General features: G+C 36.8%; 2 protein-coding genes across 2 annotated transcripts; one reads left to right on the forward strand and one right to left on the reverse strand.

The window, feature by feature from the left end:
• The first annotated feature begins 1,101 nt into the window (after window positions 1-1,101).
• Window positions 1,102-2,897, forward strand: LOC118433997. The gene is made up of 2 exons (XM_035846582.1): window positions 1,102-1,317; window positions 1,763-2,897. The coding sequence occupies exons 1-2, from the start codon at window positions 1,250-1,252 to the stop codon at window positions 2,523-2,525; spliced, it is 831 nt and encodes a 276-aa protein (XP_035702475.1). The 5' UTR covers window positions 1,102-1,249; the 3' UTR covers window positions 2,526-2,897.
• A 5,271-nt stretch (window positions 2,898-8,168) lies between these two features.
• LOC110842195 (glycine-rich cell wall structural protein) lies at window positions 8,169-9,119 on the reverse strand. The gene is made up of 4 exons (XM_022087906.2): window positions 8,872-9,119; window positions 8,679-8,759; window positions 8,467-8,587; window positions 8,169-8,372 (listed from the first exon to the last, which is right to left on the reverse strand). The coding sequence occupies exons 1-4, from the start codon at window positions 8,972-8,974 to the stop codon at window positions 8,360-8,362; spliced, it is 318 nt and encodes a 105-aa protein (XP_021943598.1). The 5' UTR covers window positions 8,975-9,119; the 3' UTR covers window positions 8,169-8,359.
• Window positions 9,120-11,729: the final 2,610 nt, after the last annotated feature.

The following is an 11,729-nucleotide window of genomic DNA, read 5'->3' on the forward strand; positions in this document are numbered from 1 at the left end:
TCATCGGAAATAGGACTGATTTCTTCTTTAACATTATCTTGGACGGCTCAAGTTCAAAATGCGACGAAATATCGAAATCTATTACACAGAATTAAATTTAGCCCACTCCTCGTCTGTCCAATTGTGCACATTACCATGGAAACAGAGTACACTGAAGAGAATCAACTAGATCGTAACAAAGAATTGAGTTCAGTTATCGAATCCACATCGTATGGATACTCGGAAAACGTATTCTTTCTGATTTCGATTAAAACGCCGGATAAATCGGATAAATGGAATCCGGGAAAGTTTTTGACTCTGGTGAAAAAAGATGGGGACGGCGATATTTTTGAAGAACTGCCACTTTTTCATGCAATTATTGCAATTTTACGGGTTATTCATGCAGATAGTTGGAGAATTGGAATATTTTGCTATTTTTGTGACGGAGTGGATCGCATTGTCTATTCTGCGGAAAATGCTCGAGATCTGGTGTCTTTGTTTAAATTGAGTAAGGAAATAAATACAGGAAATGGGAGTCCTATGCAGTTATACTCGACGACTGAAGGTGAGAATTGTAAAATATCTGTGTTGAAAGTTTTAAAAGTGGTAGTGGTAATATTCTGGGCATGTACTTTAAATAAAATAGCTTTGCAAATAATACATATGGAAAAATTTATCCACATAACCACGACACGAATTTCCTGATGCGACCAATAAGTCATTTCGTCCCCTGATTTCAGGTGAAACAGCCAGCGCCTTAAGACCAGAATGTTGGAGCGATCAATTCGGAGCGTCGGATCATGGATGTTACGAATCTCACATCATATCAAGAATTCTCTCCTTAAAACTCAACCTGACTTTGAGCCCCGTTTCTGACCTGGAAGTTGACGAAATTCCCGTCCATCCCGGCCTCTTTATTTGCTATTTGTGTAACGTTAACCACTTTGAGGGTAACATGGAATTGTACAATCCGCAAATCTACGTCAATGCCCAACGAACCTTTCGTTTCCTGTACTGTTATCATAAACCGGACTTTGAGGAACCAAAGTGGGCCACGTTATCGAGACCGTTTGACGACATGATTTGGCTGTTCATTCTTCTCACGGGAATCGCGTATGGCGCCGTTTTTCGAAGCGTTGCCTACTCTGCGGATGTTTTCATTGCATTGTTGGCGCAAAGCACGCAATGCAAGAGGACAAACTGTGTCGTGTTTGGGTTACTGTTTTTGAGCATTCTTACAAATGCGTATTTATGTGTTGTGACGACAAAAATGATTAAACCATTGAGAGCAAAGCAGTTCGCAACGGTGGAAGAAATTTATAAGAATTCTGAGTCTAGGTAAATTTTTGCACAGAAATCTTCGAATTTTGGCATATAGATAATTTTCTAGATCAATTTGTGGTAGTTAAATATTTCCAAAAGTAAATTGAACTGAACTAAATTATTGGACACATGATTTATGCATAAACCAATTTAACCCATTTTTTTCATAAAATTGTCAAGAATTATTTTTTGTTCGGACATTCGTAAATGCAGTAGTTTTGAAAATTTATGAAAACTCGTACAAGGAGAATTTTGCGAAACTAGCTAAGTTTTTCGAATCTACTGAATTTCTTTCTTAAAATATTGACTAAATAACTTCTCCTCTTAACTTCTTCTCTTAGAGCAATTATTGAAAGCTGTATGTATGCGCCACAAAATAATCGGGATTTATTCAGAATAGTTAACATTCGCATTATTACATCGGATAATAATTAAATAATGGCATCTTACAAATTTCTAGATTCGCAATCCCGTCCAAAGACGCCATGCCGCTGGCCATCGATCGCATAACCATGTCAATCCCTCGCTACAGAAAAATCAAAGATTTGCACCTCTACTTCCAAGTAATTCCAGGATTTGACCCCCTCGGCCAAATATTCTCTCAACCCGTGCAAGTCCTCAAGATTCTTGCAGACCATAAAGCAATCAGTGTCATACAGGACAACGCCCTCACCTTGAAACCCATCATGGACGACAACGGGATATCCTTCACCGTTTTGGACTCATCCTGCACTTATCTCTCGGAAGATAAGTTAACCAATTTTCAACTAATTTGGACCCTTCGACTCCACTTTGCTCAAAAAGCGGTTAAAATTCTGCAGAGAATTACGGAGTCCGGGATTCAAAATTTGATGACGATTTCACGCGAATTGGCCGCAATGTATTTAGCTTTTGGAGATAAAAAATTGTCCCCGGGTTCGGGAACGGTTGGGCAAGAGGTGAAATTTTCGAGGAGCGAGTTGTGGCAATTTAGGCAACCAAAACCGTTACGATTGTGGAAGTCGAACTTGAAAAATGTCTTTATACTTTATCTTGCAATGTGTGCGGGGTGTTTGGCTGGATTTTTGGTGGAGGTGAGAAATGTGTGGGGTACGAGAGTAGGGAGGGGAGGGGGAGGTCGGAGTATTGTATGGGAAAAAGTGGTGAAGGTACATAAGGCGAGAGAGAAATTTCGTGGACAGGTGCCAAGGATGTTATCACTGCCGGAAGAAGTGCAATCGTAATAGACGCAATATATGAATGTATATCTGTTTAGATGTAAATATCTATAATTTACATAAATAGGTATTTACATATGTATGAAAATATGTATAGACGACTGGAATTTATAAATGTTTGTACATATCTATGTACATATTGTTTTATTTGTCCCTTGAAAATGTGGGCTAAAGTTAATTTAGCATATTTGTAAATATTTTGAGGCATGTTTATTATTTGATCGGTAAGTAAAGTACTTACATACTTTTAGTATGCTGAAATTGAACAGATTGTTGTTATGTAATATTTGGAAGAAATTTGCGAGCAAAATTTTGATGCTCTTAAATATGTACGTCATACATACACACATATGCATACTACATTATGCCTTTACATTTGTACAATAAAGTATTTCCCATCACATTATTTGAAAAATGTAACTGACTGAATGTATATGTATATTCAGTTTTTTAATTTGTTTATTCGTTTTCCTTATTGGCATTTCTCCTATTGCAAAATGTTCGATTTTCTTCACATCAATTTCAGTTTAGCCGGGTAAAATTAATTATACATGTACAATACATACATATCTACAAGCCTGCTAAGGTATTCCTATGGTAATATTGGGTAATTGTTATTTGCAATTAAACCTGATATACATACATATATATTGAGGTAAGTAGATCGGTGGGTGGGACAAATTCGCCGTATTTTGAAATATTGCTTAAATTAAATATACAGAGAGTGAGCAAAAATCCTTGCCTAAAGTTGTAAATCTTTAGATATTGTGCTGCATGTAAATTTTTGGTAGTATCTACCCCTAAGTTTACCTGCAAAGTAATTGTAAAGCCACTTAAATACAGCTCAAGACTGGACAACTGTACAGATTTAACAGTAATATAATTACAAACAAGTAAGAAATGTAAAATCATGGTTCACCCTCTGTATAATTATTCTTTTACGTACAAAAACCTTGAACTAATTCGATTACTAATCGAACTTATCGAACTCTAATCGAACTGATTTTTAGTACTGTATTAAAACATATATCCCAAAATTGATTTCCTTTCTACTTCTATTAATTTTTCTCCGATTAAAAATATAACCATTCCTTCTTTGTCCTTGCGACTAGCAAATAATACTCATCTGCAATATTTCAAAAATTCCAACCCCACTTGTCTGGTTTGTCGTTGATAAGGTATTCTGGATAAACAATTACCTATGGAAAACACCGATCGGATGGAATTCCACCACCCGTAGGTACACGTTCGACAAGAAGAGTCGTCCAAGGGCCTACTTGGCCTGGTATTGTGCCATATTTGGTATATTTTTCGTCCTAACGTTCCTCTCAATACGAAGCGTACTGGATGATGTACGCCCCCCGTGTCGGAGTGGGTATAATGCTGGCCATCACATACGCAATAGTCGAACTGGTCGGAATCATGGGGGCGGCCTTGGCAATCGCGGTTATTTTATGGGGCCAAAAATCGGTACTACTTGTCAATAATATCATAAAGGTACATGAAATGTTACAAGGACCACAGGAGAAATCTGGTGGTAAGATAAGTATTTTTACATAAGTTTGCAACAAAAATTAGTACATGATATAGATTTTGTAATTAATTAATTTGATCATTCTAGTTAAAAAAAGGTCTCGAGTTCACGAATCGATCATACAGAAATATGCCAAACTCATCGGATTTCCTGGAATAAGGTTGCACAATGGAAAGCTGGATGTAACAGGTGCAAAGTGTAGCAGATAAACTAATCTTAAGCATTATTTATGTAGTTTATTAGTGACATTATACCATACACTAAAAAAATTCGCATCGAGACTTACTTATATGTACATTTTTACCAAACTTGCGATGCTCAAAAAATTTTTGTTGTGAGGGGATTCGCAAAATACGACTTCGCAAATCTCACAAATTTCGTAAACCTTCTTGTAAAAACACCAGCTTTTTGATATGTTTCCATAAAACATGCTCATTTGCGATTTGCGAAAATATATTTGCATATTTAAGTACTACTTAAATATGCAAATATATATTTTTAACATCTTAAATAAATAGGAATAGCTTGCATGGCGGGATTCATAACATCCGGTGTAGTCGCGGTCACCTCACCACTCAGCGTCCTCCCTCTTAAAACGGATGCCATAGCGTACTTTCTGGATGACGTGTTGGCTTGGGCAGGGATTGAGAATGGCGGAATAGCTCTTGGTTTCACGATTACCATCAGACTCGTCTTTTCGTACATATTTTTCTTAGAAATACAAAGACTGTTCCCATTCCTCGTCTTCTTTTTCGTCCTACCAGGACAAATGGTGGCTAATTGTTTGAATACCTGCTTTCAACATGCTAAGCAGATCAGGTAAAGTAAATATTTTCTTAAGACGGAACAAAATTTGTAAGAATTAAATATGATGATAATTTGTTTACTGATTTTTGAAAAATTTAAAAATCGTGAGAAATATTGGTACTAGTGTTTCAATTAGATTGGACGGGACGCCAGCTTTTTGACCACCAGCTAAAAAGGCCGGTGTCCAAAAATGTCTAAAAGTGTCCAAAAAGAAAATGGGGTTAGTTGATGTCTTCAGGTGTCCCATTATTGTAACAATTTGCCCCATTTGCCACTTTTAGACACTGGTCATATCGACCAGTTTTGACACTTTTGACCACTGGCCAGTCCAAAATGATTTTGGAAGGGAAAAGAGAAACACTGATTGTCTTGGCACGTTGACCAAATTACAATTCTTGTTCTTTCAAACTTAAATTTCCTTAGTAAACAAGTGACGACCCTATTCGGTCATTGACACATTTATGTAATAAAATTTGGTGTTCGTTCTTACATATTTAGAAATAGGGACGGACTGGTTACACCGATCTGGCTCTACAGGTATAATCTGGTCCAGATGCTGATCATAATTCCGGCCGTGGACATGGCGTCGGAAGCATTCGTCTTGATGTCGGTAGGACTCGGACTCTCGGCCACCTTAAATGTTGCCTCGATACGATTCCTGAACTATGGAATACATCCCCTGGCCTATCTCAGCTTCCCGATTGGCGCCGCGATAACCTTATCCATAATTAATGCGACCCTACCGATTTGCATAAATTTGCATGAAATTTCGGCCAAAATGTTGGATCACTGGGAAAGTGGGGCTGCCGAAATGGTATTCGTGGGTAGAGTGAGAGCGGGATATGAATACAAGGCGGTAAAAGCGATGAGACCGATTCGAATATATGCTGGATTCTGTGAGATCAATTTCTACATGTTGGATAAGACCTTGTTAAAGACGTATTTCTCGGCGATAATGGAGTGGACAATTACGCTACTGATCACCTTCAAACCGAGAGGCTGAGGTCGCCTGGTGACCATACCTGTTCAAAATAACTTTTTTCATTCAAAGTTCAGTCATCTCGATTTCTGACTGAAGGTTTTCATTCACACTCTGTCATTTTCTTTCAAACTCATTTCATTTCACGTCATCTGACTTCATTTCGTACTCGCCCCATGTATTAAGCATAGGGTGAAAAATGAAAGGAGTGAGAAATCTTTTCATTCACAGTCACTCTCATCTGAAACGACTGAATCTTTCACTCATTTTCATTTAAATCACAGGAAATTCGTTTTCATTCACTATCATTCTCTATCATAATCACTCAAATGAATGAAAGTGAACAGGTATGCTGGTCACATGCAAATAGTTTTCTATGCGTTAATTAAAATAATCAGATATGTGCACAGAGTTGTATATAATATGTCTGCTTAAGGGACCGTTCATAAATTATGTCACGCGAGAGGAGGGAGGGGTCCAAGGCCCCAATGAAATCGTGCCTATGTGACACATGTTAAAGGGGGGAAGGGGAGGGGTCTAGAAAATCCCGATTTTTGCGTGACATAATTTATGGATGATCCCTATGTAAGAACTTCATAATGCAAAATACTTACTATTACATATGTGTATAATGAGTAATGAGAACGACGTAAGTAGTGGTCTCAACGGTTCTCGGTTCTCATAGAACCGAACCGGAACCGATGGCTCGGTTCGGTTCCGGTTTATACGGAGAACCGAACCGAACCGAAACTTTTATTACCGGTTCGGTTCCGGTTCCAAGTCTTTGACAACCGAACCGAACCGGCCGGTTCGGGTTGAACCGAACTTCATACATAAATACATTAGCGAAGTTAATCATATTTTCGAAAAAGTTTTACGAATTTCCCGAAATACACATAGTTTCCAAAATGAAATTTTGACGTGGCCCCACTGCCAAAGTTCCCAAAATGAAACTTTTATTTGGTCACACCCCCAATGTTTCCAAAACGAAATTTTGACCTGGTTACATCCCCAATGTTTCCAAAACCAAATTTTGACTTGATGACACCTCCAAAGTTTCCAAAATGAAATTTTCACCCCCAAAAGTTTCTAAAATGAAATCTTTACTTGGTCACACCCCAAAGTTTCCAAAATGAAATTTTGACTTGGTTACACCCCCAATGTTTCCAAAATGAAATTTTTACTTGGTCACACCCCAAATGTTTCCAAAATGAAATTTTTACTTGGTCACACCCCAAATGTTTCCAAAATGAAATTTTGACTTGGTTACACCCCTAATGTTTCCAAAATGAAATTTTGACTTGGTTGCACCCCAAACTTGGAATTGTTTTCTAACTTCAATAATATATACATAAGTGGTTTTGCTGTTGACATGTATTAGAATTTGCTTGTTTAAATACAGATAAGTTATTGGCTTATATGTGAAATTTCATCAGAAACACGTCAATTAGCATTGTTTGTTGTTTATTGCATATTAATAACACTACCGGTTTGACCCGAACCGCCGGTTCGGTCACGGTTTGGTCCGGTTCCGGTTCGGTTCCAACTAAAAAAGTTCGGTTCTGTTTCGGTTCTTCAATTCTGGTTCTCGGTTCTAAACCGGTTCTTCCAAGAACCGAACCGAACCGCACCGTTGAGACCACTAGACGTAAGTAAAAGTATGTTCAGTTTACACATATATCGTGATTATGACTTTGGTAGAGACTTTATTTTTTAATCCTCTCTTGACATTGGTTAAACACAAGAACACAAGAATACTTGATCATGCATGGTAAATACGCACATGTAATATAGCCAGTTGATTTTTTAGCAGTACAGTGAATGAATGGATGAATTGTATTTGAAAAATATGCCATTTACTTTTGACTTTTTGCTGAACATAATGTGTTTAAACTCATTGAAATTTCATAATGAAATGTCCTGAGTCATGAAAAAATAATAGTTTAACGCACAGGAATACACGTTCACGTTTGATTGTGAGTTTGACTAGTTGTGTATGTCTCAAGACGAGTATTGAATATGTACAACGGAATAGCAATGGAATTGTATCTTATTTCTGCAGGGTCCTGGTTATACTTCAATATCAAAAAGAGTAAGCTTTAATTATGCTGGATCTTACCCGTTATATGATTAATTTTTGGCCGAGAAATTATGCGAACATTCATAACTTCTGATGAGATTCATAAACCTATCATGCATGATCACAATTATATATATAGATTAAACGAGTAAATTAACAGTACTTATTTGTAAATATGTACATATGTATGTCGGTACATATGAAAACGCACAACGAAATTAATCTATTATTCCAAGACACGGGACGAAATTATATGGAACTAAAAATTTTATTAATTACAAGGAATATGCCAAATGTCGATATAAATTGTTTAACATTATTTAACAAAATTTGTCAATTGGTTGTACAAATCAATAAAGATGAGTTTGAATAAATAAACAGCTAAATAACATTAACTATTGACTAATTAAAATCCGGAGACGAAAACGAATAGATTTGCATTACTTTCCGTATCTGCAATAAAATAATTTAATTTGCATATAAGTAAGTCAGTAAGTGAAATACGCGATTACAGTAAGAGCTAGCGAAGATTATTCGACCAACTCACCCAAATCCACCAAATCCAGTACTTCCGGAACTAGCACTAGCACTCGCAGCGGCACTGGATTGACTCTGTCCGAATCCCAATCCACCACCCGGGTAGTATCCTCCTGGATAACCTCCGTATCCTAAACTTAGGCAGCATTTATTAAATAACCAATTAAAATATTCTCACATGTAAAGTCGGACGGAGTGAAGAAGACACGAAAAAAAGAATACCCCCATAACCACCATAAGGGTAGTATTGTCTTGCTCTCCGCGACATGATGGGGGAAGTCTTTATTGAGTAATCAGTAGCAACTGCAAAAATTTAGTAATATCGTTAAAAATAATTCAATATATTTGTATGATCGGAGACTCCGGCTTGATCTCTATTTTAAATTTCCGTAGATTTTTTTTACAACAAACTCACCGTTAGTAGATGTAATTTCAGAAGTTGGCATTGCAGCCCCAATGGAAGCAAGCAAGGCAACCAACAAGATCAGGGAAAGATAATTATTTGTTCTGGATTCCATTTCAATGGGATTTCTGGAATCTTGAAAATTTTAAAGGGAGATAATTTGACGTGCTTTTTAATTGTGGGATCAAAAGTGACTGTGAAATGTGGCGTGGTTTCACTGCCTTTTTATTCACAACGGACCAACAGAGAGAAAGGACATATATGTACATACATATTTTGTAACAATCTATTTTAGTACTGAGGACTTCTTCCAGTCCTCACTGGATTAAACCAGGAAATTCCAAAGGACCCTTCGAGGTTCGCGTTAGTGTACTAAATATAACAATGTGCCATTGGCAGGTGCATTTTTATTAAATGTGTGAAAAGCCCACTAAAAAATGTAAAAATACAATTCTAAAAAATACAAATTACTTGGGTTTTCCTTACTAGGAAAACCCAACCTTTCTTTTAATCATTTCCTAGATAAAAGGTTTTTTAGTATATGCTTATGATTAGTAGTATTAAAGAGTACAAATTATGTAGAATCTACTAATGAAATTAAAATGTCACACATGCTAACGGGGGGTCTAAAAATTCGTAATTTTTGCGTGACATAATTTATGGATGTCCCCTAAGGGGCATGTCGTCGCCTGACTTTCTCTAAAATTTCCATACAGATTTTTATATGTGGTTAAATCATTTTAAATATGTAGAGAAATTTCACGTCCGTAACCACATAAATTTACGAAACCTATGTACGAACATCTCGAGGGCAAATTTTTGCTTACGAATTTACAAACCTCTACGAAAATAAAAGATATTTTTGGTTCGTAAGCTGATCTTTGTAAACATGTGAACGTGGTATGGACTTACAAAACTGATGTAAAATGCCTCATAATAGTTATAAAATTGCATGCAATGAAATAAATCAAATCAATCGTAGAAGCCGACTTGAAAAATGAAAGGATTGATTTTAGTGAGAAAGAGCCTTTTAATTTTTGATATTTGATTTGAACTTGGATTTGAAAATACCTAGTTGTATTATGCCAAGTTTCTCGTACGTAAAACGTAATAATTAGGCTGCACTATTTTATTTACGTATGCATGAGCAACAATGATATAGTCTAACCCATTGTTAAAATTTTTATCCAATTTGGTTTCACACAAGTCCATCTCTATTGTTGCTTTGACGCTTCTAAAGCTAATACATAGCTACAGACTCCAGGAACAAAAGCACACTTTGCTAAGAAAGAATCGCCCATTTTTCTGAAAATTGGTAATTTTCTAAACATCATTTTGGGGATTATGCTGAACACTTTTTCTGAAATTGGAAAAAAAACTTTATATTTCACCAGAGAAAGATGAAACCTGTCACCCTGATCATTTTTCTGATTTTGGTCACTGTGGCAATTGTGGAATCCAGGCATCCGTGGTATTGGGAGGATGATATTGGGGTAGGAAATGGAGTGAAGTATTTAAAGTTAACAAGTACTTATTTATGTAAATTGGATATACGTAAATATTTTTTTAGACGTTATGCTATCCGCAACACAGACGGTGTTCATATCAATCGGATTGCTGCCGTGGGTTAACCTGCGGTTGCGATGGATCCGACCCATACGCCTATTCGTGCGTGGTGTATAACATCTGTCGCAGAAAATTCAGATTCCGACCTCGAATCTAAAGTTGGTCTAAAGCATTGTCATCAAGGTTCTATCACATTAAACTGGAAAGGAAAAGTCTTTATACATACATAATGGTATTAATTTGTCGCATAAAACTAAATACAAATGGGAAAAGGACATACATACCTACATATACATTTGTATATAAGTATGTACTTATTTCATGTACGCATCAGCATATCGGAGAAAACACAATGACCGGTATTTTCCAAGGGCTTCGTGATTCCAACTGTAAATAGTGAGTTCCAAATTTCCAAGAAAACCGAATCGGTAAGCTGGGAGATACACCTGATCACCCCGGGTCACTGGCGCCCAAGTGACCTTAGGTGGAAAATGTACAAGGACGAAAATGTATGTATCTCTCCGCAATTAAAGCCAATCAGCTCAAAGCATAGTATACCCTCCTCCACGAAAAAAGCTCACTATTTTCCCGTTCTATTTGCCTATTTCTGGGGGCAATAGCTGTATGGGGTTTTCGACGGCGAAAAATTTAGTTGAGTGTTTTTATATAATTAATTAACTCCAGCGCTTTCCGGGACGCACGCACGCAATTCAGTGGATCGGGTGGCCTGAATAATTCAAGCGAAGCATCTATAAGTTTGATTTGAAATTAATCAATATGCTTGAAGAGTTTTTATCGTGATGTACACATTTTCTGACGGTAAATATTTATGTATGTGCGTCCCACCTTGAAACCAAGATTCAAAAACCCTCATATAAACTCTTATATTTTGCCGTAAAAATTCAAAGGCTAACCACTTATTTGACTCAACCATAAATAAGTAATCACTGCATCCTTATTTTATAACTGCTACATATCCCATTTTCTTCAAATATGACTGGGAACATATTCCGTCAATTTTACGAATATACTTTATGCACCGTAATTTGCATGGGTTTACTCGAAGCAAACAAAACTTGTACCATTCAAAATTTTGACGATTTCTTAAAAGCTCAAGAATCTTGTGAATTGAGTATTGCCTATTTTGGAGCATTAAATTTGCCAAGCCCCATATCCAGACCGGTCCATATTACGCGACACACTGAAGGGATGTCACATGCAACATGCACCATCCCTTCGTCTCTCTCTCTTCTCCATCTCCACATCCTCCTCACTATCAAGTGACCGGACATTCACTCAACATT

The sequence above is a fragment of the Folsomia candida genome, unplaced genomic scaffold (genome assembly GCF_002217175.1).
Source record: "Folsomia candida strain VU population unplaced genomic scaffold, ASM221717v1 Fcan01_Sc001, whole genome shotgun sequence".
In the NCBI taxonomy this organism is placed as follows: Eukaryota; Metazoa; Arthropoda; class Collembola; order Entomobryomorpha; family Isotomidae; genus Folsomia; species Folsomia candida.

Bases quoted from the DNA above. Each gene is read 5' to 3' on its own strand.
- LOC118433997 (XM_035846582.1), top strand. From the start codon at position 1,250: ATGATTAAACCATTGAGAGCAAAGCAGTTCGCAACGGTGGAAGAAATT. The intron at 1,318-1,762 runs GTAAATTTTTGC...ACAAATTTCTAG, and splicing joins TATAAGAATTCTGAGTCTAG to ATTCGCAATCCCGTCCAAAG.
- LOC110842195 (XM_022087906.2), bottom strand. From the start codon at position 8,974: ATGGAATCCAGAACAAATAATTATCTTTCCCTGATCTTGTTGGTTGCC. The intron at 8,760-8,871 runs GTGAGTTTGTTG...AAATTTTTGCAG, and splicing joins TGAAATTACATCTACTAACG to TTGCTACTGATTACTCAATA. The intron at 8,588-8,678 runs GTATTCTTTTTT...GCCTAAGTTTAG, and splicing joins CCCTTATGGTGGTTATGGGG to GATACGGAGGTTATCCAGGA.